The sequence below is a fragment of the Petaurus breviceps genome, unplaced genomic scaffold (genome assembly GCF_028583685.1).
Source record: "Petaurus breviceps papuanus isolate PSGF00001 unplaced genomic scaffold, PetGlider_PUasm1.0 90721, whole genome shotgun sequence".
NCBI classification, from domain to species: Eukaryota; Metazoa; Chordata; class Mammalia; order Diprotodontia; family Petauridae; genus Petaurus; species Petaurus breviceps.
This window is the reverse complement of record NW_027187322.1, coordinates 7,260,862-7,287,405: the sequence shown is the minus strand read 5'-3', so window position 1 is coordinate 7,287,405 and position 26,544 is coordinate 7,260,862. Positions and strand designations below refer to the sequence as shown.

At 44.1% G+C, this 26,544-nt stretch overlaps 1 protein-coding gene across 1 annotated transcript in view; it reads left to right on the top strand.

Annotated features, from left to right (window-relative positions):
- The window catches only part of SHANK2 (SH3 and multiple ankyrin repeat domains 2), a 698,541-nt gene that overhangs the window by 101,356 nt on the left and 570,641 nt on the right, over nt 1-26,544 (top strand). Inside the window, exons 7-9 of the mRNA XM_069066555.1 lie at nt 2,118-2,269; nt 9,071-9,238; nt 21,445-21,561. Coding sequence (XP_068922656.1) covers nt 2,118-2,269; nt 9,071-9,238; nt 21,445-21,561 — 437 coding nt within the window. The remainder of the gene's footprint in view (nt 1-2,117; nt 2,270-9,070; nt 9,239-21,444; nt 21,562-26,544) is intronic.

Here is a 26,544-nt window from a genome sequence, read left to right as displayed (position 1 = left end):
GTACCAAGTCAACTTGCCATGGCATTTTGTACCTTAAATGAACAAGGTGTGTGTGAGTGTGAGTGTGTGTGTGAGTGTGAGTTTGTGTAAGTGTGTAAGCACTCAGAGGCACTTAGCTCTCATTCTCACTAATGAGTTGAGCCCCCAGAATTCATCTATAGATTCTCAGGCCTGGTGGCAGTAGTACTGAGGATGGAGAGACTGTCTTTCCTACTTCTATTGATGTGAGCCCCCATCAGTGAGTCTCCCTGCCTTGATTTTCATCTTAAAATCCTTCCTAAAATAGAGTATTTACTTGGTAAATTTACATTGTTTAGTAATCGCCAATCAGAATGGTACAGAACATTCCCCTCCCCCTGTAGCAAATTCTTCCACAAGTACATACAGAGTCCGGGAAAGTGGACTCAAGCTCAGAAAGTGCAGGTGGCAAAGCAGAATTCCTAACTCTCGTGCCCTCTTGGTGGGTTATTAGAAGGGCCCTCGAGTATGTGGAGGCTTCTTTGCTGGACTCCTTGTGGGGCTGTAAACCTGCATAGAGTCTGTCCTCTGCTCCTAATATGGAGCTCTGCTCACACACAGTCCTGAGGGGCAATTCTAGGCATGCTGATGCAAAGTCTGCGATACCCTAGAGTGGTCGCTAGACCCTTTGAAGCTCAGAAGGTTCCCCTCCAGCCAATGTGGGGGTAAAAGGAGACCAAAACCAGAGCTAAAGTGCCCCCCCTTCCTCAAGGGGTTACTGCCATGCTCACCAACTGGCAGCTCTGTCTCCTCCAGGCATCCAACTTGGTTCCTGAGCTTGGATTGTTACTATGGGCTCCCAACAGGGCATGACTAAGTGACCCCCAAACTCTTTTCACATTTAATTTAAAGTCTGAGGTTACTGTGACTTAGAAGCATCTTATCTCTTATTTTAAGTGGGGTGGAGTGTCCCACTTAAGTGACTGAGTAAATACATCTAAACATCTACCCCACCCTTACATAAATAAACATAGACCATTTTTATTAAGCAAGTCAAGAGCCCCCAAGCTGTCCTTTGGAAACTCAGCCATCAATCAGCCATCCCCTGGACTGAACCTTGTCTTGAGAACCCCAGGCTTTGGTAATTCACAGAGGAGTTGTTTGGAGTTCCTGCATTCCCAGTCCCCCAGTTTCCCTGGGCCTTCCCGGTGAGGCTGCCTTCCTCCTACTCTGTGTACTGTGTGTTCACGGAGTTGACTGAGCAATGTCTTAGCATCTCATCTCCTCCTAGGCAGGGACAGTTTATGTGTTTCTTTTTGTTCTGGGTGTTGTGCCTGATACACAGGAAGCCCACAAGAATTACTTGTTGCTTGTCTCATTGACTAATTCCTTACGCAAGTCCCCTTCAGCTGAGCCATTGTGTGATTTTTGTGGTGACGAGGCCATCTCTTCTGGTAGGAGACTTGTCAAAGGGTTTGTCCATTTGTCATTTGTCAACTTGCCTCTGCCCCACCTTGGGGGAAAAGTGAATCTGATGGGCGGTTGGGTCTGCTTTTCATCATGCATGAACTGTCCTTAAATACACTAACTTGGCCATAGGATGATGAATGCATTGATCACTGCTAGGCATTAAGGAAATATGAAGTTGACTGGAGTATAAATTCTCATTTAAAGGAGATTCCAAGGATTTTTCTCTTGAAAGCCCTCCCCAAAATGGCTTCCACAGACTTTCCTACCTCTGCTTCACCAGCTTTCCATTCCAGTCCAACTGGCTTCTCCACTGTTCCCTGGGCATGACCTTCTGTGCCCTACATACCAGCCTTTGCAGAGGGGAAGGCCCCCATGTTCAGAGGGCAGAGAGCCACCTCTGGGAGTCCCCACCTTTCTCTGAAGCCCAGCCCTAGGAGGCACCACCTTTGCAGCAAGTCGCGCCCAACTCCCTCACTTAGTAGGGTGGCTCCCTCTGGTATACCCTCTGCTTTTCCTTGTAGCACATATGTTGTGCTTCAGTAGAAAGTAAGATCTTGGAGGGCAGGAACTATTTTCTCCTTTGTATCCCAGGCACCTCCCCAGCCCAGGGCCTGCCACATAGCTGGAGCTTAATAAATGTTGGTTAAGTTGAATGAACCCTTCTAACTGTCCATTGTTCTGCCCTTTAGAAACACCACTGACTCTAGCAGCCCAGCTTGACAACTCTGTGGAGTTGATCAAAGCTCTGAAAAACGGAGGCGCCCACTTGGACTTCCGAGCCAAAGACGGGATGACAGCCCTCCACAAAGCTGCTCGAGCCAAGAACCAGGTGGCCCTCAAGGTAAAGGGTTGGGGCTCAGGCTGGGATCTCTGCCTTATGGAATGACTCCTCCCTTTCCCAACAGCTGGGAGTTAATCATCTGAGGCTTGGACATGTTCTAACATGTTTTCCCTCAAATGAACTAAGCCTACCCCCAAAGTACTGTTTGGAAATTTTTGTTTTATTTTTCTTTTGGTCAAGAGGCTTATGTTCTTAGCCATTAAAGTTAGTGGTGAGACCTTCAGGTGCCAAGATGGTGGGGTAAGAAAGGAACCCTCTGAAGCCCTCCCAAGTTCCCCTCCAAACAGTTACAAAACTACCTCAGAACTGGCCAGGAGCAGGGAAGGAGTTAAGCAGCGTGGCAGGAAAGGTCTCTCTCACTGGGGTGGGAGGAGAGCAGGGTCTAAAAGCAGCAGCAGCAGCCCCTGGCCTCAGAGCAGGGCTCCAAGCCTGGGGCAATCCACCAGTAAGGGCCCCCCCTCCTGCCAGTCAGCAGCCCCCGAGGCAGTCTTTGTCTTTGTAGTACAGCAAGGCCCACCCCAGCAACCCTACCCCGAGCACAAGCCACCAGTGAGGCCTTGACCCCATGGCTGACCAATAGTGAAATCTGCCCCCAAGCTGGCCAACAGTGAGACCCTGACTGCCCAGTGGGGCCTACCTGCCAGTACTATGTTTCCATAGCAACCCAGCAACAAGGCCTCATATCTGGGGCAGACCAGCAACAAGATCCCTCAACCAGGGCTAGCCACCAGAAAGACTTATTACCATAGTAATCTAGAAGCAAGGCCCCACCCCTGGAGCAGGCTAGCAGGTAACCCCCACATTCAGGGGAGGCCAACAGGGAGATCCCCTCATACCAGAATGGAAAGCCTACCCTCCAGAGAGAGCAAGAGGCTAAGCCCCAAAGCCCAGTGAAAGCCAGCAGTAAGACCATGAGCCCCAGCATGGAAAGCCTGGGCCAGTACAGGACCAGAGGCCAACTCTCACATGAAAACACTAAGTGACCCATGGTAAAGGTAAGAGGCTGGAGCAGAATCTGTCATGCTTTAACTGAAGCAAAGAAAGCAGGGCTAACAATCATGATCTCATGCAAAGCAAAAGAAAAAATAGATCTGTCTTGCTGGAAGATACCACAGACAATGAAGTCATATCAATATTAAACATATATGCACCAAACGGTGTAGCATTTGAATTTTTGAAGGAGAAGTTGAATGAATTACAGGAGGAAATAGATAATAAAACTATACTAGTAGGGGACCTCAGAGCGAGATAAATCTGGGTTTTAGCTTCAGGGTGCCCTGACCAGCCACTGCTAGAGGGACTTGGGGAGAGTGGATCACCAGCAGCTGTGGTGGTTTCCAGAATTATCAACCTATAAATGCCAAAGACAAAGTGAGAGGTCACTGTAGACTTAGGGAACAGAGAGTCTGGGAGTAAGGTCCAGCCTCTGCCCCTGGAGGGAGAAGTGGCTGAGGCGTGGTGGCCGCCACCATGTGGCTGCTTCAGAGCTTCTGGCCTGCAAATTGTAAGGGAATCAAGTGACGAGTCTGAGGGGTAATTGCTCTTGCTTTAACCTGCTTAGATCTGGATTGCTGTCTAGGGTGGAGGTCCTGGGATGGGTGACCAGTGCCAGAGCCAGTAGAGGCTTCAGAGAGGGCACCCAACTAATAGTTCTGGCAGCTGAGAAAACCCCAGTGATGTGGTACAAAGCTCTCCTCTCTGGAAGCAGAGTTCTGCTGTGGCAAAAAGCTCAAAAGTCTAGTAATTGAGTAGCAACATGAGCAAACAAAGAAAGCAAAGCAAGCACAGCAATCTGACTTTAGATTCCTATTTTGGGGACAAAAAGGATCAAAGCATGGAACAGCAGAAAGACAATGAAGTCAGAACTCCCACACCAAAAGCTTCCAAGAAAAATATAAACTGGTTACAGGCCACAGAGGAGCTTAAGAAGGATTTTGAAAACCAAATAAGAGAAGTGGAGAAAAAATTGGGAAGAGAAATGAGAATTATGCAAGAAAATCATGAAAAGAGTCAACAACCTGAATGAAGAAAATAACACCTTAATAAATAGACTGATTCAAATGGCAAAAGAGGCTCAAAAGGCCAATGAGGAGAAGAATGCCTTAAAAAGCCAAATTTGCCAGATGGAAAAAGAATCTCAAAAGCTCACTGAAGAGAACCATTCCTTCAGAATTAGATTGGAGCAAACGGAAGCTAGTGACTTTATGAGAAATCAAGATACTATTAAACAAAATGAAAAATGAAAAAATAGAAGGCAATGTGAAATATCTCATGGGAAAAACCACTGACCTGGAAAATAGATCCAGGAGAGATAATTTAAAAATTATTGGACTACCTGAAAGCCATGATCATAAAAAGAACCTATTAAATCATCCTTCAAGAAATTCTCAAGGAAAAATGCCCTGATGTTTTAGAACCAGGGGGCAAAATAGAGGTTGAGAGAATCCACCAATCACCTCTTGAAAAAGATCCCCAAAAGAAAACTCCTAGGAATAGTGTACCAGGTTCCAGAGTTCCCAGATCAAGGAGAAAATATTACAAGCAGCCAAGAAGAAACAATTTGAATATTGTGGAAATACAATCAGGATAACACAGGATCTGGCAGCGTCTACACTGAGGGATCGCAGGGCTTGGAATATAATATTCCGGAGGTCAAAGGAGCTGGGATTAAAACCAAGAATATCCTCCCCAGCAAAACTGAGCATCATGTTTTAGGATAAAATATGGTCATTCAATGAAATAGAGGACTTTCAAGCATTCTTGATGAAAAAACCAGAGTTGAATAGAAAATTTGACATTCAGATACAAGAAGCATGAGAAGGTAAACAGGGAAAAGAAATCATAAGGAACTTATCAAAATTGAACTATTAACATTCCTACATGGAAAAGTGATAATTGTAACTTATGAAACTTTTCTCAATGTGAGAATAGTTGAAGGGAATATATATATATATATATATACATATATATGTATATACACACACATGCATACATACATACATATGTCTATATAGGAGGGTATATGGGCATATGAATACATATGTGAATGTGTGCATATAAGTGTACAGATATACATAGACAGAGGGCACAGGACCAATTGAATAGGAAGGGATGATGCTTAAAAGATGAAATTGAGAGGTGAGAGATGAATATAATGAGAGGAGATGGGGAGAGACATAATGGAGGTAAATCATCTTATATAGAAGAGCTAAGGGAAAACTTTTACACTGGAGGGGAAGAAGAGGAAGGCAAAAGGGAATGGGTCAACTTTACTCTCATTGAATTTGGCTTAGGGAGGGAATGACATACACACGATTTAGGGTATCTCACCCTACAGGAGAGTAAGGGGGAAGGGGATGAGAGGGGGGATGATTGAGGGGAGGGCAGTTTGGGGGGGAGGGAAGTTAGAAGCATACACTTGAAAAGGGACAGGGTCAAAGTAGAGAATAGAAAAAGTGGGGGGCAGGATAGGATGGAAGGAAATATAGTCAGTCTTTCACAATATATGCACTATGGAAATGTTTTGAGTGGCTACACATGTACAATCTATATTGGATTGCCTATCTTCCCCATAAATATGGGTGACAAGGGAGTAAGGGAAATAACCTGGAATCCAAAGTTTTAAAATCAAATGTTTAAATATATACATACACACATATATAATTTTTTTACGTGCAACTGGGAAATAAGATATATGGGCACTGGGGTATAGAGATCCATCTTGCCCTACTGGAAAGTTGGAGGTGGGATTGGGGAGGATATAGGAGAGAACAGACTGGGAGAAGGGTTATACAGTGGGATTGCTGTTTTGGCAGTAGTGGGTAAGGGAAAGATGGGGACAAAATTTGTAACTCAAAATCTTGTGGAAATGAATGATGTAAACTAAAAATAAACATAAAATTTAATTAAAAAAAGAAACCTCAAAATGGGGTCACAAACAGTCAGACAGGATGGAAATGACTAAACAACAACAAAGTGAAGAAAGGAGAATGAGAAAAACAAATGCAATAATTACAGCAATGTAAGCAGAAAGAACAACAAAAATAAAACAACCAAAGCTTAATGCTGTGAAATCATAGTGGCCAGTCTTGGCCCTAAGAAGAGATTGGAGAATCCACTGTCCTTCCTTCTTTGCAGAGATGAGGGACTATGGATATCTACCTAATATGCTGACTTAACTTAATATTTTGATTAGTTTTTTTTAAACATTTTTTTCTTATTTTTTCTTCTTTGTTATAAAGGTTTGCTCTCTGGCAGAGAAAGATGTTGGAAAATGGGTCACATAAAAGTAAAAGCTATCAATAATTTAAAAAAAAACTAGATAAATCTGACCAAAACATAAACAAGAAAGAACTTAAGGAGGTAAATAAAATAAAATTCTGGAAATGTTAAATATGGTAGATCTCTGGAGAAAATGGAATATCCCATAGAATAGAAAGGAATGCATCTTTTTCTTAGCAGTACATGGCACCTACACAAAAAACGCCCATATATTAGGACACAAAAACCTTACAACCAAATGCAGAAAATTAGAAATAGTAAATGCATCCTTTTCATATCATAATGCAAAAAATATATTCAATATATACATAATGGAAAGAGATTAAAAATCAATTGGAAATTGATTGATCTAATCCTAAAAAAATAAGTAGGTCAAAGAACAGATCATAGAAATAATTGATAATTTCATTAAGGAAAAGGACAACAATGAGACAGCTACCAAAACATATGGGATGGAGCCAGAGTGTTACTTAGGATAAAATTTATATCTCTAATTGTTTATATCAATAAAATAGAGAAAAAGCAGATCAGTGAATTGGACATGCAGCTAAAAATAAATAAATAAAAACAAAAAAAAAAACTAAAAAAGAACAAACTAAAGAGCCCCAATTAAATGCCCAATTTGAAATCCTAAAAAATCAAAGGAAAGATCAACAAAACTGAAAATAAGAAAACCATTGAAATAATAATTAAAACTAGAAGTTGTTTTTATTTTTAAAAAACATAAAGATAAGCCATTGGTTAATTTAATTTAAAAAAGGAAAAAAGAAAACCAAATTACTTGTATCAAAAATGAAACGGTTGAATTCACTACCAATGAAGAGGAAATTAAGACAATTGTTTGAAGGTATTTTGCCCAATTCTATGCCAAAACATTTTACCATCTAAATGAAATGGGTGAGTAGCTATGAAAATATAAATTACCCAGGTTAACAGAAGAATAAATATAATAACCCAATTTTAGAAAAGAAAGAAATTGAACAAGCCATCAATGAATTTCCTAAGAAAAAATCCCTAGGACCAGATGCAAATTCTACCATACATTTAAAGAACAATTAATTCCAATACTATATAAACTATATAGAAAAATAAAAGGAATCCTACCAAATTCCTTTTATGACAGAAATATGGTGCTGTTTACTAAATCAGGAAGAGCCAAAACAGAGAAAGAAAATTAGCTCAACTTCCCTAATGAACATTGATGCAAAAATTTAAATAAAATATTAACAAAAAGATGGCAACACTATGTCACAAGGATCATACATTATGGCCAGGTGGGATTTATAGCAAGGATGTAAAACTGGTTTGATATTAGGAAAACTATCAACATAATTGACCATATCAATAACAAAACCAACAGAAATATTATGATTATCTCAATAGATGCATAAAAAAGGTTTGACAAAATATAGCACCCATTCCTATTAAAAACACTAGAGAGCATAGGAATAAATGGAGCTTACATTAAAATGGTAAGCAACGTTTACCTAAAACCACCAGCAAGCATTGTCCGTAATGGGGACAAGCTAGAAGCCTCAATATCTTTCTTCAGAGAAGGAACTGATATTGATTGAATACAGACTGAAGCAGGCCATTTTTCACTTTCTTTCATTTTTTTTTTCTTTTGAGTTTTATATAAAATAACTAATATGCAAATGTTTTACTTAATGAAAATGCATAACCTGTATCTGATTGCTTGCCATCTCAGTGAGGGGGGTGGGGAGAGAAGGAGGGAGGGATAGAATTTGGGACTCAAAACTTTAAATAAATACGTTAAAAAAAATTGGAAAAAAAAAGAAAGCTACTAGTGAAATCTAACCTTATTTATCACTGGACCTGCCTGTGGGGAAAAGCAGCAGCATTCGTGCAATGGTAGGGGCATGGGCAGGATGCCAGGAATCTGGATTATGTTACTTCTTCTCACACTGATATTTGTTTGGCATTTTCTCTGACAAAGATTTTTTGTTTTAGATATACTCCTTTAAATACTGTGTTAAGTCAACTCATTTCCTTTTAACCACCCTCAAGAGGTCATACCCCTGCTAAGATATAACAGCTGCTCCCAAATGGCCAAGGTCATCACATAAATTTCCATTGTGCCTTTTCCACTGATCTTCTAGGACAGCGTGTTCTATACAGTAGGCACTTAATAATGCTTATTGTGTGAATGCATGCATTGGAACATGTCCTTGAACAGTCCTTCCTCCTCAACAGACTGACCTTTGGCCTTGGGGGCTTGATTGGGCAGGACACGACCATCTCAGGGGATGGAGCCCAATGGTGCACGGAGCTTGGCTGACATTCCTTGTGTGTGCCTGCTAACCTCCCCTCCACTTTTTCTAACTGATCAGGTTCCAGTTTTGTTTTGTTTTGTTTTTCCCAATGGCTTTTTAGGGTCAGCAAAACAAGGTCCATCAGAGAGTGGCCACCAGTGAGCCTTCTGGCCGGTCTCTGTGCCTTTCCTGCACATTCACCATGTGGGACGGAGGGTAATGACTGTGGTCTGTGGTTTCTTTGCAGACTCTCCTGGAGCTCGGGGCCTCTCCGGACTACAAGGACAGCTATGGCCTTACCCCCCTGTATCACACGGCAGTCGTTGGAGGGGACCCTTACTGCTGTGAGCTGCTCCTCCATGAGCACGCCACAGTGGGCTGCAAGGATGAGAATGGCTGGTGTGAAATTCATCAGGTGGGCTTGGGCTTCTGCCTCATTGAGAGGCTGTTTACCAAGGCAGCATGGGAGAGTGAAGAGGGCATCTCTCAAAATCGGGGAGCTTGGGTTCAAATCCTCCCTAGGCGCTTGTGACCCTAGGCCTCCCCTCTCTTTGCCTCCATTTCTCCATCTGCAAAATAGACAGTTGGCATGTTAGGTTCCTTCCAGCAGAGAATCTACAAAAGACATTCCAGAAATCACATGAAACCCAATCGATTCTTGGTCCTCCCTAATGACCCGCAGTATATTCTTTTACTGAGCTACTCTCTCTCCTTGCAACAACAGTTAACAACTGCATGACCAGTCACACCCCTTTGGGTCTCAGCTGCTTCATCTGTAGAGGCTGAGTCGCAGGCTTTTCTTAACATCACAGCTCTAGAGAAATGGGAGTGTCCAGGCCCTGGCAGAGCAGCAGAAGAGTGCCCAATTGGTGGGGCTCAGAGGGCGTGACTGAAAGCCCTTAGAGCAGAAGGGGGGACCGCTAGCCCTGGAGTCTGCAGGGATTCCCGCAGGCTGCACAGTGACCTGGCGTTAAGTAGGATGTTATCTCTACTTGACTGTATTTTTATTTCGTTTGCTGTTTCCCACTTACATTTTAATCACTTGGGAGTGTGGCAGATCATGGGCTGGGTGTGTGATACCTCTGCTGTAAAGTACCTTAACAGGCATTGAATCTTAAAACTGGGACTCAGAGAGAAAATGACTGGCCCAAGGTCACACACCCAGTAAGTGTCCAAGCTGGGATTCGAGCTCATGTCATCAGGAAAGCAGTGCATTCTTCTGTATACAGTCCCCACTACCACAGATCAGAGGTGTGGGACAGAGGAAGACAAGGCCTGTGGAGAACTGGGGGCAGGAGGCAGAGTGGGTAACATTGACCCCAGTGGCAGGGAGATGTGAGTTCTAATCCTACCTGGGCTCATGGTTCTGTGACCCTTCCACTGTCTTGGCCTCAGTTTCCTCATCTACAAAAGGGGAAGAGCTAGTAGCTCCCTTACAGGTCATGATGAGGACTGGGTGAGATCATTTATATCTGGGAGCAGGACCTGAAGCACCTATAACTGTTATCTGCTGCTATTGTTTTCGATGGGGTGCCCAGTGCTGGACTGGGTTCAAATCCTGCCTCGTTCAGCGAGCAGGTGGATGAGCCCTGGGCAGGCCACCTAAGCTCTCAGCCTGGGGTCCAGTGAGGCAGACATAGCCCCAGCTCCCGGGGTTTGTGAGTACCCAGTCAGAAGCAGAAAGCCAGCCATCATCACTGGAAGTATGCATTTAGGAAGCCCCACTGTGTGCTCTTGCTATGGCTGTTGTAGTCATTTTATTGACGTTGGTCTAGCAGCGGTTTTCTCTTGCTTTGCCCACAATCCTTTGCAGATCATTGTTCTTTTCTTCTCCTGCATCCCTGCCCTCCTAAGCCCTCCATCCCAAAGGACAGGCTGTTCCAGGGGCTCGGAGAAATGGGGGAAGGGAGGGTGGATGGGCCCCTTTCTCCTTCTTTTTTGCTGGAATGCAAAGATTCACTTTTTACTTGCTAATACCCCCCTAGAGACCAGGCTTCAGCTGGGTTCTGTCCCAGGCCCCTTCTGCTGCCAGAGATTTCTAGTACTGAACGAGATAACTAGATTTCTCCTTGGTAATGGAATCTGGATGCCCCACGGAGGTCATTATAATAGGATTTTCCTTGCAGCCTCATCTCTGACTGTCCTCATTTGGGGCCCTGGTATGTGTTAGGTGGAAAGTCTCTGCTGAGCTGGCCCATCCCTGGCAATGCAGCAGTTTCCCTTCTTTGTAGGCCCTTGCAGCAGCTGGCATTTGGCTTCTCCTCCCCGGGCACCTTCGAGGCCTGGTTCTGGAAAGCACCTCTCCTCTCTCCCTGGATAACAAGGGCCCCTGTGTGTGGAGGTGGGTGGGGATCTTTCCCTCTTCTCTTTTGTCCTGCTTTTGATCTGGATTCAAGCTTGTTTTGTGCCTGCACTTTCAGCCACCCCTTGTCTAAGAGATCCTCCAAGTAATGATCCGCCTTGTGCTGACCATTCCAGAGATGAGTCCTCGGCCTTGGGGTTGGGAGTCCCCTTTGCCAAGGACACAGCAGAGGGTGGCAGCAGGGCTGATATTCTCAGTTCTGTTTGCTTTGCCTGTGGTATGGGATAGTAGGCATATTCAGAGCTGGCAGCGACTTGCCCAGGGTCACATAACTAGTCAGTGCCAGTGGCAGGATTTGAATGCAGGCCTTCCTGAGGCCAAGCCCAGTGTTTTCTCTGGCATCACCCCTCTGTCTCAGGCCTAGGTGGTGACGGAGCAGCACTCTCCTTCTGAACTTTTTTTGCCAATCACTTGCCATCCTCAGGCCTCTGTAAATGAGGAGCTTGGGGCCCGACCCCCATCCTGTTCTCGGTGATCCTGAAACTAATGCCAATGTGGGCTGACCCAGGAGAGTCAGAGCAGGTGGCCTAGGAAGGCGGGAGCCCCGCTGTCCTCCATTCTGGACACACAGCCTGTCTTGGGTGCCATGTTTGACGAGGACACGAGGATGATGGCCAGCATGGAGAAGAGGCAGCTGGGGGTCCTGTCAGAGGAAGGGGGACGCTGAGCCTGGGAGCGGTGTTCTGCAGGCACTGAAGGGCTGTCGGGTCACGGAGGACCAGTCGACCTTTGTTCTCAGGCCCAGGGGAAAGAGCGGGAGCCTTGAGTGGGCTCAGGGTTCAGTTCAGCATCATGAGTCAACGTCCCCTCCCGGGGGTCCTGGGCAGAGGAGTGACGTCACAGGGATTCTTGCTCTGGGCTGGGCTGGATGGTCACTGCTGTAGGGATCCTACTGAGACGTCCAGCTTCCAGAGAGCGGCCCCACTGGTGTCGGGCGCTGGGAAGCAGATGCTGTTCGGATCCCCGTTTTGCAGCCCAGTTCCCGGGTCATCCTGGGAGTTAGGAGTAGATGCCAGCTGGGAATGAGGTCTTCCCAATGCCCTGCCTAGAGTTCTGCGCACTCTGGCGCCACCTGGTGACCTTCCGAGAACTCTTGGATTGGGATTTTGTGGCTTCATCTTTCTGCTGCCGGCCCTTGGTGGGGTCTAGATTGCCCTGAAATTTGGAGAGGGAGAGAGAAGGCACTTCAGACCTTCCGTGCCCCAAGCCCACCCCGGGCGCTTGGCGGGCGTGGCCCAGTGTTTACTTTTGCCATCCAATGCCCAGCTTCCCCAGATAGACCGATAGTGCCCGGTCCGAAAGCCTTGACCAGCTCTGATGATGGGCAGCTTTTCAGGTCCCTTCGCCATGCCCTGCACTACCCACAGGCATTCTGGCCACAGCTTGTGACTGCACGGCTATGACGTAAGCTGATGACCAGTGTGCAGGTATGCATTTGTGTGCACACACATGTTTTTGTGTATGTAAGTGTGCATTGCGTGTGTGTATGATGTGCATGTGTGTGTGTATGATGTGTTGTGCGTGTGGTGTATGATGTGTATGAGCATGTGTATGATGTGTATGAGCGTGTGTGTGTATGATGTGTATGTGCATGTGTGTGTATGATGTGTATGTGCATGTGTGTGTATGATGTGTATGAGTGGTGGCCCCACTAACACTCAGGCCCTGCCCCTGGACATAGACCTCCCCCCCAGGGCATCCTCCTTGGCAGATGGCTCAGTGCCAGCCGGTGCTCACATTTCTCTCCTCTGCCCATGTCATCCTGGTCTCCTGCCCGTGCTGCTAATACTTATGCTTAGCTCCTCATCCTCGGATACCCAAGAAGGGGCCCTTGACGGGGCTCCCTCGTCTGAAAGCCTGCCAGTCCTTTCATAGAACGGCTCCCCCATCTTCTTGTGATGGTGTGCTAACGGCGCCATCACGGGGCGTGGCCATTGCAGCATCACCGCCAGGTCAGGGCTGCCAGCCCTTTCTGGGTGTCTGTTTTGCCCACTCCGGAGCCTCCCTTGTCCAGCTCTGCCGCTGGCGGCCACCTCAAGCCCAGGAATGCCTCCTCTCTCCCACACACTCTCCCTTCCTCTCAGCCATACTCAGGAGTGCCTCCACCCTGCCCTTCCCCAAGTGGGCACCAGGAATGAGGGAGGAGCCCTGAGCACACAAGGGGCATGTAGGTGAGGGAAGGATGGCTGCTCTGGTACCTGATGGCTTGGGGGAGGGCGTTGTGTCCAACAGAGGCAGGATGGAGAAGACTCCAAGATTCTGAGCCTGGTGCTTCCCCGACAACCAGGGTGACCTTGGGTGAGTCCACAGTCTTGGACTTGGAGTCGAGAAGACCTGAGTTAGAATCCCGCGTCAGATGCTTGCTAGTTGAATGACTCTGGGCCATTTTTTTTAGCTCTCTCCTGCCTCAATTTCCTTAACTGGAAAATGTTGTCTTTGAGGTCCCTTTATGCCCTGAGTCTCAGGGTCTTCATCTGTAAGGTCGAAGGGGCTGGCCTGTCTTTGAGGGCCTTCCCACGTTACTCTCTCCCCATTCCCTCCATCTCTGACATTCTGGGATCTTACTCTAACTTGAAGCTGATGTCCTTTGGAAGGGCCTGACAGGCTGTGCTGCTGCCCTCTTGTGGCCCCTTTCTGCTCTATCTTGGCTACACACTGCTTCTTCCCTGCCGGCACTGCCCTCCTCTCCTCCCATCCAGGCTCTCCCTGGAGACCTTTGGCATGTGCATATTTGGACTCCCCCACCCTGCAGATGCAGGGGAGAGATGCCTGGAGCCCTGGGCAGAGGCTGGCCATCCCAGTTCATCGGGAATGACTTAGGGCAGGATCTCCTGTTAGGCTCCAGAGAAATAGTCCGATGAACACTTAGCACGTGTCCTGGAACTCCAGGCTCTTTGGTGAGAAGCCTGCTCAGAAATCTGGGCCAATCCCTTAGGTCCCTTTCACACAGTCTTAGAGACTATCTGATCCAAACCAAATCTGAACAGGAACCAAGCAAACAAATCCTCAGCAGTTTGTGATCTGTTCTTGGCTTGAAGATTTCCAGTGATGGACAGCTCCCTGGCCACCAAGGTCCCACTTCCAGTGATGGACAGCTCCCTGGCCCAAAGGTCCCACTTCTAGTGATGGACTGCTCACTGGCCCCAAAGGTCCCACATCTAGTGATGGACACCTCCCTGACTCCAAAGGTCCCACTTCTAGTGACAGACTGCTCACTGGCCCTAAAGGTCCCATTTCTAGTGATGGACAGCTCCCTGGCCACCAAGGTCCCATTTCCAGTGATGAACAGCTCCCTGGATACCCAGGTCCCTCTTGGGGCTAAATTTCATTATTGGAGATTTTCCCTCACACCAAGACCTAATGTATCTCTGCTATGTCTGTACTTTGCCTAGTTCTCCCCTGAGGGATGCTATAGAATAAGGTGCATGATAAATGCTTCAGGAGATATTTGATTTTGTGGGTGTGAGTATACCCTCTGCCAGTGTAGAGTGCAGCCCCTTGTTCCCTGATCTTCATGACTTGTTGTGGTTGAAAAGCTTAGAATCCAGGGTAACACCTAAAAAAATTTAAATTAATTTGTTTACTTTTAGTTTACAAGATTCATTAGCACAACTCCTTGAATTTCAAATTTTCTCTCCCTCCCTCTACCCCCCATGGCGGTATACAATCAAGTATAGTATCTGCAAATATTTTCACATTAGGAATTAGTCAGGTTATAAAGAAGGATTGCATCAGATGGAATGAAGAATGGGAAAGGAAACAAAACCAAACAAGAAGATGAAAAAGGGCAGGTAGTTTGCTTCAACCTGGGTTCAATCACAGTTCTTTCTCTGGATGTAAACATCTGTCTCCATCATGAGTCTTTTGGGTTTGAATTATGTCTCTGGATTCCTGAGAAGAGTCCAGTTTATCAAAGTTGGTCATCACAATACGTTGTGTCTGTAATTATGTACAAATTCCTCCTGGCTCTACTCTTCTCACTCAGCATCAGTTCGTATAAGCCTCTCCATGTAAATTTGAAGTCTATCTGCTCCTCATTTCTTATTGCACAATAGTATTCCATAACATGCACATAACACAACTTGTTCAGCCGTTCCCCAATTGATGGGTACCCCCTTAATTTCCAATTCTTTGCTACCACAAACAGAGCTGCTATAAATAATTTGTACATATGGAACTTTTCCCCACTTTGATGATCCCTTTGGGATACAACCCTAGAAATGGTATTGCTGGATCAAAGGGTATGAAAGTATTTATAGCCCTTTGGGCATAATTCCAGATTGCTCTCCAGAATGGTTGGATCAGTTCACAACTCCACCAGCAATGCATTAGTGTTTCAATTTGTCCACATCCTCTCCTGCATTTGTCATTTTCCTGTTTTGTCATCTTAGCCAATCTGACTGGTGAGATGTGGTACCTCAGAGTTGTTTTGATTTGCATTTCTCTAATCAATAGTGATTTATAGCATTTCTTCATGTGCTTATGATATCTTTAATTTCTTTCTCTGAAAACTGTCTATTCATATCCTTTGACCAATTATCAATTGCGGAATGACTTGTATTCTTATAGATTTGGCTCAATTCTCTGTATATTTTAGAAATGAATCCTTTATCAGAGACATAGGTTGTAAAAATTCTTTCCCAATTTCCCACCTCCCTATTAATCTTGGTTACATTGCCTTTGTTTGTACAGAAGCTTTTCAATTTAATGTAATCAAAATTATCTATTTTGCATTTTACAATGTGGTCTAATTCTTGCTTAGTCATAAAGTCTTTCCCTCTCCACAAATATGACAGGTAAACTATTCCTTGTTTTCCGAGATTGCTTATAGTATCAACCTTTATACCTAGATCATGCACCCATTTAGACTTGATTTTGCTATATGGTATTAGGTAATGGTCTATGCCCAGTTTCTACCATACTATATTCCAGTTTTCCCAGCAGTTTTTGTCAAATAGTGAATTCTTGTCCCAAAAACTGGGGTCTTTGGGTTTATCAAACAATAGATTACTATAGTCATTGACTGCTGAATCTCGTGTGCTTATTCTATTCCATTGATCCACTCCTCTATCCCTCAGCCAGTACCAAGCAGTTTTGATGACTGCTGCTTTATAATACAGATTGAGATCTGGTATAGATAGTCCACTTTCCCTAGCATTTCTTTTCATTAATTCCCTTGATATTCTGGACAGTTTATTCTTCCAAATGAATTTTGTTACTATTTTTTTTCTAGCTCTATAGAGTAGTTTTTTGGTAAATTAATTGGTATGGCACTAAATATATAATTTAATTTAGGTAAAATTGTCATTTTTATTATATTAGCTCGACCCAGCCATGAGCAATTAATGTTTTTCCGATTAGTTAGATCTGACTTAATTTGTGTGAAGAGTGTTTTGTAGTTTTGATCATATAGGTCCTGGATTTGTTTTGGCAGGTAGATTCCCAAATATTTTATAATGTCTACAGTAACTTTAAATGGGATTTCTATTTCTATCTCTTGCTGTTGAATTTCATTTGAAATATATAGGAATGCCAAGGATTTATGTGGGTTTATTTTATATCCTGCAACTTTGCCAAAATTATTTATTGTCTCAAGTAGTTTTTTACTTGATTCTCTAGGATTCTCTAAGTATATCATCATATCATCTGCCAAGAGTGATAGCTTGGTCTCTTCTTTGCCTAATTTGATTCCTTTGATTTCTTTTTCTTCTCTAATTTCTACTGCTAACATTTCTAGTACCAGATTGAATAAGAGGGGTGATAGTGGACACCCTTGTTTTACGCCTGATCTTATGGGAAATGCTTCTAGCTTATCCCCATTACATATAATATTTGCTGGTTATTTTAAATAGATGCTACCTATTATTTTAAGGAAGGCTCCATTTATTCCTATACTTCCTAGTGTTTTTAATAGAAATGGATGTTGTATTTTGTCAAAAGCCTTTTCTGCATCTATTGAGATAATCATGTGGTTTCTGCTAGTTTTATTGTTGATATGATCAATTATACTGATGGTTTTCCTAATATTAAACCATCCTTGCATTCCTGGAATAAATCCTATCTGATTAAAGTGTATTATTCCTGAGATAAGTTGCTGTAGTCTTTTTGCTAATATTTTATTTAAAATTTTTTTGCATTTATATTCATGAGGGAGATTGGTCTATAATTTTCTTTCTCTGTTTTATCTCTTCTTGATTTAGGCATCAGTACCATATTTGTGTCATAAAAAGAATTTGGTAGGACTCCTTCACTAATTTTCCCAAATAGTTTATAGAGTATTGGAATCAATTGTTCTTTAAATGTTTGATAGAATTCACTAGTAAATCCATCTGGCCCTGGAGATTTTTTCCTAGGGAACTGACTGATGGCTTGTTCAATTTCTTTTTCTGAGATGGGGTTATTTAAGTAATTTACTTCCTCTTCAGTTAATCTGGGCAACTTGTATTTTTGTAAATATTCCTCCATTTCCCTAAGATTGTCGAATTTATGTGCATACAATTGGGAAAAAGAATTCCTAATTATTGTTTTGATTTCCTCTTCATTGGAGGTAGATTCACCTTTTCATTTTTTTTCATTTTTTGACACTCATAATTTGGTTTTCTTCTTTCTTTTTTATCATTTTGACTAAGGGTCTATCAATTTTATTGTTTTTTTTTTCATAAAACTAGCTCTTAGTTTTATTTATTAATTCAATAGTTTTTTTTTAAGCAATTGGGGTTAAGTAACTTGCTCAAGGTTACACGGCCAGGTGTTTCTGGGTGGGTGCTAAGTGTCTCAGCCCGGATTCGATCCCCAGGTCATCCCGACACTGGAGCCGGTGCTCTTACTCACTGTGCGACCTGGATGCCCCTTCTAATAGTTTTCTTAATTTCAATTTTATTAATCTCTCCTTTGGTTTTCAATATTTCTAATTTAGTATTTTTTGGGGGATTCTGAATTTGTTCTTTTTCTAGGTTTTTCAATTGCATGCCCAATTCATTAACCTCCTTTTCTCTAATTTAATCATGTATACACTCAGGGATATAAAATTTCCTCTAAGAACTGTCTTTAATGCATCTCACAAATTTTGGTATGTTGTCTCATTATTATCATTCTCTTGAATGAAATTACTACTTGTTTCTATAATTTCTTGTTTGACCCACTCATTCTTTAGTATTAAATTGTTTAATTTCCAATTAGTTTTTAGTCTGTCTTTCCATGGCCCTTTATTGCATATAATTTTATTGCATCATGATCTGAGAAGGATGTATTTAATATTTGAGCCTTACTGCACAGAACTGTGAGGTTTTTATGCCCTAGAACGTGGTCGATTTTTGAGTATGTGCCATGAACCTCTGAGAAGAAAGTATATTCCTTTTTATCCCCATTCAGTTTTCTCCAGAGATCTATCATATCTACCCTCTCTAAAATCCTGTTCACCTCCTTAACTTCTTTCTTGTTTATTTTGAGGTTGGATACTTCAAGTTCAGAGAGGGAGAGATTAAGGTCTCCCACTAGTATAGTTTTGCTATCTATTTCTTCCTCTCATTCCTTTACCTTCTCCTCTAGGAATTTGGATGCTATATCACTTGGTGCATATATGTTAAGTAATGATATTGCTTCATTCTCGATGGTGCCTTTTAGCAGGATATAGTTTCCTTCCTTATCTCTTTTAATTAGGTCAATTTTTGCTTTTGCTTTATCTGAGATAAGGATTGCTACCCATGCTTTTTTACTTTAGCTGAGGCATCATATATTTTGCTCCAGCCTTTTACCTTTACCCTGTGGGTATCCCTTTGTTTCAGATGTGTTTCTTGTAGACAGTCTATTGTAGGATTGATTTCTAATCCATTCTGCTATCTGCCTCCCTTTTATGGGAGAGTTCATTCCATTCACATTCACGCTTATGATTATTATCTGTTTCTTTCCTCCATCCTATTCCCTCCACTGTTAATGCTTCTATTTTTTTCTCCCCTTCTCCCTTCCCTCCTTAATAGTTTTCCTATTGACCACTGCCTCTCTCAGCATTCCCTTATCAGCCCCCCTCCCTTTTCCTCCCCTTCCTCCTTACTTCTTCCCTCCCTACTAACCACCCCCCCCTTTTGTAGCCCTTTCCCCCTCCTACTGCCTGTAGGATATTTTTATTCTTAATGAAGTATGTTATTTCTTCTTCGCACCAAGAGTGACAGGAACAAATCTCATGCGAAGCTCCTCTCCCTCCCCTCTTTCCCTCTAATATGATACATTTTGTGTCTCTTATCCATAGAGTTCTATGTTTTAACTGGTTGTTATTCCCTCCTTGCACCAGAAACAATGAGGGAAAAGCTCATATGATTCTCATCTTCCTCCCTTCTTTTCCTCTACTATATTGTTTTTATGCCTCTTTGTGTGGCATAATTTATCCTTTTCTGCTTCATTCTTTCCTCTTTTTCTATTGCAGTCCCTTTGTAGCCCTCAATAAGATTTTTTTTAATTGTCATTTTGTGTATTTTATACTCATACCCTCTACTTGACTATAAACAGTTTGCTCTTATTAAATAGCAGGGTGTGTGTGTGTGTGTGTGTGTGTGTGTGTGTGTGTGTGTTTTCCTTGTTTATCTTTCTATGTCACTCTTGCATCTCATAATTGGAGTTTGGATTTTCCATTGAGCTCTGGCTTTTTCATCAGGAAGGTCTGGAAATCTGTTATATCGTTGAATGACCATGTCTTTGCCTGGAAGAATATGCTCAGTCTTGCTGGATAGGTGATCCTTGGTTGTAACCCGAGCTCTTTTGCCTTCCAGAAAATTATATTCCACCTCCTCCGATCTTTCATTGTAGAGGCTGCCAAATCCTGTGTGATCCTCACTGGACCCTCGATATTTGAATTATTTCTTTCTGGTCGCTTGAAGTATTTTCTCTTTTATCTGATAGTTCTGGAGTTTGGCCACAACGTTTCGAGGACTTTTCAGTTTGGGATCTCTTTCAGCAGGTGTCCAGTGGATTCTCTCAATTTCTATTTTATGCTCAGGTTCTAGTATCTCAGGGCAATTTTCCTTAATGAGCTCTTGGAGAATGTTGTCCAGGCTCAGTTTTTTCATCATGATTTTCTGGTAGGCCTCTGATTCTCACATTATCTCTCCTGGATCTGTTTTCCAGGTCAGTTATTTTTCCATTGAGATATTTTACCTCTTTTTTCTAATTTTTCATTCTTGTTGTTTTGTTTGACTAATTCTTGGTTCCTCATAGAGTTATTTGTTTCAATTTGGTTGATTCTAGTTTTTAGCAAATTATTTTCCTTGGTTAGTTTTTGGAGCTCCTTTTCTATATCACACATTTTTCTTTTTAAGTAGCTGTTTTCTTCATTATAATGTTTTTCTAATTTTGAAATTTTGATTTTAAAAGAATTATTCATTTTGTCTTTTATCTCTCTCATTTGGTTTTCAAAGTTCCTTCTGAGCTCATCTAGGAGAGCTCTCTGTGCTTGGGACCCATTCCCTGTTGATGTTTCAGCTGTGTGTGTGGAGTCCACATTGTCTCCCTCTGAGTTTGGTTCCTCCCCTCTGAGGGTAGGACTCCAGAGTCTTTGTGGTCTGCTTTCTGCCCATTTTGAGGCATGGCCCTTGCCACGCCCTTCCTCTAGGGATCCCCAAGCCTTTACTGTTAAGGGTTTTGCCCTGGGACAATAGTTACTATGTTTTCAGGGTGGTGGTCGGGGGGGGGGTTTGAGCAGGCTGGGTTCACTTTGCCATCCTAGTCCTTGGAGGTCCTAATAGGGGCTTTTAAAAAAATTTCTATGGGCCATGGAGTGGTAGTCCCAGGAGTATTTGCTGTCCTGGACAAGGGCCCTGCATTTGGTTCTTACTTTGCTCTTTCCAGTCCCAGCCCTTTGTTGATAGGCCTGGTAGTGGCCACTTGCCCCCTGAGTTGATTGGGCCTCCTCTCGGGCCTGCCTCTGCGCCGGCGCTTTAGGGTCACACTTTTTAATGAGACTCTCATCACTTAGCTAGATTGACTCTTCAATGGGCAGAGGGTACAGGCAGGGGCTTATTTCCAAACTAGCAATGGTTTCTGGCCCACAGGGGCTGTGGTGGCCCTGCACTGAAGGGAGGTGTGCCTGAGAGGTTTGTCAGTCTAACCATCACTCTCTCCTGCAGTTTCTGCATTCGTGGGGTCTATTTCTGACCTAGCTCCTGGGCTTGGAGGGCCCATGTTCAATGACTGTAGGAAGCAGGTGTGCGGGGCAAGGGCTGGGTCCAAAGCTAATTGCCTCCTAAGTGTCTGACCTCTGTCTCCTACAGGCCTGTCGCTATGGACACGTCCACCACCTTGAGCACTTGTTGTTCTATGGAGCTGACATGGGGGCCCAGAATGCCTCTGGGAACACTGCCCTACACATCTGTGCCCTTTACAATCAGGTAAGGGGCCAAGAGTGGGAATGTCAGGGAGAGATGGTGGGCAGGTTTTCATTCAACTTATGTGTTAGCTTTTTCCTGAACCAGAAATCCAGCTGCTTAACATCAGCAGTGTGGCCCAGTGGAGAGATCATGGTCTGGGTTCAAGCCCCTGAAACATTGACGTCGTGTGACCCTGTTAATTTCTCCGTGCCCTAGACCATGCCACCTGCACTGGGGGCAGGATTTCTCTCCCTAGAGCTCTCATGCTTGTGAAATCTAGGTTATCAGGGATGGGGATAGCGCTGTCTCTGGATGCCGAAGCTTGAAGATCAGTCAGGGCGATGGAGACGTGGTGGGTAGTGAGCAGGCCACAACAGGGTCCACCATGCTGAGCAGCAGCATCTGAGTGAACGATATTATCAAAGTGAAGGCAGACAGGAAGAGGAGGTGAGGCGATGGACATCGGGTGAGCATCCCACTCACCCCTTGTGGTATCCAGTGTCCAGGGGCACAGAGAAGTGCGTGGGGTAGACCCTCTGGACCGGATTGCGGGAGGGTGGAGATAAGAGTCATACCAGATGAAAAGGCACAGATGGGTCAAAATCTGTACTGGGAGCAGTACAGGATCCATGGGAAGGCCAGAGTTCTGGTGAAGAATGGAAAAAGAGTGTGGTCCATCTGGAGCCTCATCTTATAGAGGGAGAAACTGAGGCTGAGAGAAATTATGAGCTTTTCCAAGGATTCCCCAGATAGTAGGGGCTGCTCTAGGATTTGAACCCAGATCCCTGGACTGCAAACCCAGTACCCTTTCTCACATGCTAAGTTTCCTTCCTGTTAGGCCGAATTCTCTCTATGAGTGTGTCAGTCAACAAAAACCCATCTAGCCCCTGTGCTAGCCACACAGTGAAACTAACGTTCCAAGTCCCTTCCCTTTGAGATCACATCCCACTTCGTCTGGCCACAGCCTGTCCAGTTATTTGCACATCATCTCCTCCATTAGAATGGGAGCTCCTTGGGGGCAGGAGAAGTTTGTCCTTCTTTGTATGCTCAGACATCAGCACAATGCTTGGAATGGAGTAAGCACTTAATGAATGCTGTGGCCTGACTGACTGACCAGATGTGGGCAGCACATTTCTAAGTTGCCCTTCCCTGAAGGCAGCAGGATAAAGGCAATCTGGCAGTGTGTGCCATGGATCCAGTCTTGGTGGTCAGGTGGGATTTCAGTGGTGTTCCTTTGCCACATGGGAAAAGAGATGAAGCTACTTTGGTGGTCTCAGTAATCCTGAGTGACCAGATGAAGGCACATTCCTAGACAAGAGGCTGAGGTTGTATTTGCCAACATTTATTGGGCAAGTCCACCTGTGAGGTCATTACAGGAGGACGTCATTACAGAAATGGGCACTATTAGAAAGACACAGATGAACACAAAAACCTCGCCCTCAGAGAGGATCTGATGGGGAAGGTGAAGCATGCAGCCTGGGCCTCAATGGGCCTTTGGGTTCAGTGTTGGGGGGAAGAGGGCAATCTGGGAAAGCTTCATGGAGGTGACACTATCACACCTGGGACCTGAGGAGTAGAGAGTCACTGAGTCCTCCTTTGAACTGACTCTGCCTTGTCTTTGGAGCTGTTATGAAACATAAGGCCAGCTGTTTGAGCTGGGAAACTGCTTTTGAGCAGACAGTAAAGGGGCCTCATTGCTGGAGAGAAGCACAAATCACAGGGCGTGGCTGGAACAAGGGAAACATCTGTTCCATCATCTGTCTCTTAATCACTACCTTAGCTGGGGGGGGGGGGGCAAGTCAAAGCAGATTCTTAATCTTCCTTAGTCGAGCATGTGTGTATTATGCACCATAAAAAATGGGAGTTTTGGTGATTGCTTGTGTTTTAAACCCTTGAAAGAACTAAGGTTGGGGGGAGGGAGTTTTTGTAGTGTTTCCATTACATTTTACCCAGAAAGGAATGATTGTTAAAATCGTATTTGAGAATCTATTTGGAGAATTCTCAGTTCATTACTCTACATGGTCTCAGCCTATTGGCTCAACAGGCAGGTCCGAGGACAAGGTGTGAAGTGATGTCTCTCCTCTCAGACCCTTGGCTATCTCTGTGACCTAAGGCTAGGTCTCCAGATTCATCAGGATTCACTGTGTCTCCTAGAATGTCTGATGGACATTCCCTTCCGCCTCCTATGCCCAGCTTAAGAGGAAGGGAGTCCCAGAGGGAAGGAGCTAGCAGAGGGTAACAAGGTGGCGTTTGTGCTGAGACTTTCAGGAAGCCAGGATGTGGAGGTAGGGAAGGAGAACAGTCCTGGCACTGGGTCAGCCAGTGAACATTCATGACGTTGGTCATTGGAATGCTTCTGAGGAAGAGCGAAGAGGACCAGGTTGGTGGATTCCAGAGTCACATGGAGGAGATTAAAATGTGAGAAGACTGGAAAGGAAGAACAAGGGCAGGGTTTTAAAGACAAGAAAGACCAATTTAATGATCCTGACCATGAGAAGGAGCCACAAGAGTGGACTGAGTAGGAGAAGTAAAATGGTCAGACCTGGGCTTGAGGGAAATCCCTTTGAGGGATTGAACTTAGGAGAACAGTGAGAAAGCTGTCCAGGCGCGAATCGCTGGTCACTGAAGAGCCCCTGAGAATCCTCTTGCTGAGTCCCTATGAACAGACCACCCAGAGCCTGTCCTCGTTACTGGCTTCAGAAGGAGCTGAGCCCCAGAAACTATTTTAGAATCAAAAGGCAAAGGGATTGTTCTGCTCTTTAGTTAGGAGGAAGCCTTCTCTGCCATGTTAGTAGGATCCCATAGGAAAAGCTTATGGGAGGACGTGGATTGAGAAAGTCACTTAGAAACGGTTGGAACGTGGATCCCAGGAGAGAATGCCTACATGCTGAGGCCACAGATCTAAGGGTTTATTTGAACAGAGGAGAAAGCACCTGACAATTTCCAAGCACTGCACCAGAATGGGAATTCAAAGACAAACGTGAAACAGTTCCTGTCTTCAAGGAGCTAACATTCTGTTCAGGGTATCCTAGGTTCTAGTCCTACTCACAAGCCATGTGACCCTGGTCAAGTCATTTCTCCTTGGTTCTCAGTTTCCTCATCTGGAAAATGGAATGATAGTGGCTGCAATCCCTGCCACAACCTGCTGTCATGAGAAAACGCTTTCCTCCATTGTTGTGTCATGCCAATGAAAATGGGTCATTAGTAATGATGCTACTAGTATTGATGCTGATGCCTATAAAGGAAACAGGCTTGCTAAGATGGGAGGCCTTTCTTTCTCATGTGATAAGCCACTTAGAACAGAGTTTGATCATGCTCACTCTGAGGCGGCCTGTTTCTATTCTAGAACACCATGTTAGCAACACCTAGAACCAGGAGGATATGATTAAGAAACATGGGGATTTTTAAAAATTTATTTTTAGTTTTCAACATTCATTTCCACAAGATTTTGAGTTACAAATTTTCTCCCCTACCCCCACCCCAAAATAGTGATCCTACTGAATACCCCTTTCCCCAATCTGCTCTCTCTTATATCCTCCTCCATTTTCCTTCTGACTTTCTAGTAGGGCAAGATAAAACATGGGAATTTTAAGTCATTGGGTTTGAATCCTGGCTAATTGCTACTTGTGTATCCCTGGACAAGCCTCTTTTCCTCTCAGGGCCTCAGTTTCCTCCTTTGTAAATAGGGTAAAGGCCTTCTATGGTCCTTCCAACTCACAGCCAATGAACTGGTGATTCACTGTAACATAACAGCCTTCCCAAAACCTTGTCTTCTTGGGCAGTTTGGAGGAGGCAACATGGGGTAGATAGTGGAACAAATGCTCAACTTTGGATCAGGAAAGCTTGAATTCAAATCCTGCCTCTGGTGCTGCCTCCACCTGGCTGCTGATGGATTATCCAGACTAGTTCATCCTTCAGTCAGCTGTCAAAAGCACAGGTCTGACCATGTCACACACACACACACACACACACACACACACAGCCCTGCTTAATAACCTCTAGGGGCTCCCTCTCACCTCCAGAATTAAATACAAAGCCCTTTATTGGGCATTTAAATCCCTTCGTAACCGACCCCACCCCAAACACACCTTTCCAGTCTTCTTAGATGCTACACTCTGCCACATACCTCTATTCCAGTGACACTGGCCTCCTAGCTACTTCTCATACAAAATAATCCATCCCTAAGCTCCAGGAATTTTCACTGGCTGTCCCTGATGCCTGTAGTGTTCACCTTCTTCATCTCTACCTCCTGGCTTCCTTCCTTCTTTCCACAGGAGGCCTTTCCAGATCTTAATTCCGCTGCCCTCCCTCTATCTATTATTATAATAGATAATATTATAATAGATGTTATTATATCTATAATAGATATTATTATATCTTTAATTGTTTCCAGTTTACCCTGTCTATAGCTCATTTGTACATAGTTTACATCTTGTCTCCATCGTTAGACAGGAAGCTCCTTGAGGGTAGGGGCTGCCTTTTGTGCCTGGCACATAGTAGTAGCTGTGTGGTTATGGGCAAATCACTTAATCTCTCTCAGGCTCAGTTTAGTCAACTATTAAATGGAAATAACAAAGAACAATAAGGAGGTCACAGTCTTCTTGACTCCAGGCCCAGCACTCTATCTACTCGCCACCTAATTTCCATCATCATAGAGGGTGGTAAAGTTTAGGAAGATTGGTAAAGTAGGAAAGGCTTTAAAAGCCAAACAAAGGATATTTTTATTTGCCCCCAAAGTTGAGAGATTCTTAAGTAGGGGAGTGGGGGAGACACAATTGGACCTATACTTCAGGAAAATCACTTTAGTGGCTGAATCTTTGGAGGATGTAATAGAATGGGGAGAGATTTGAGGCAGTCAGACCCCCTCCTCCAGCAACAATTGTAGTAGTCCAGGTGTGTGGTGATAAGTATCTGCAACAGGGTGGGTGGAATATCAGAGGAAAAAGGAGGGATTTTAAAGAGATGCTGCAGAGGTGACATTGATAAGAGGTGCTGCAGAGGTGA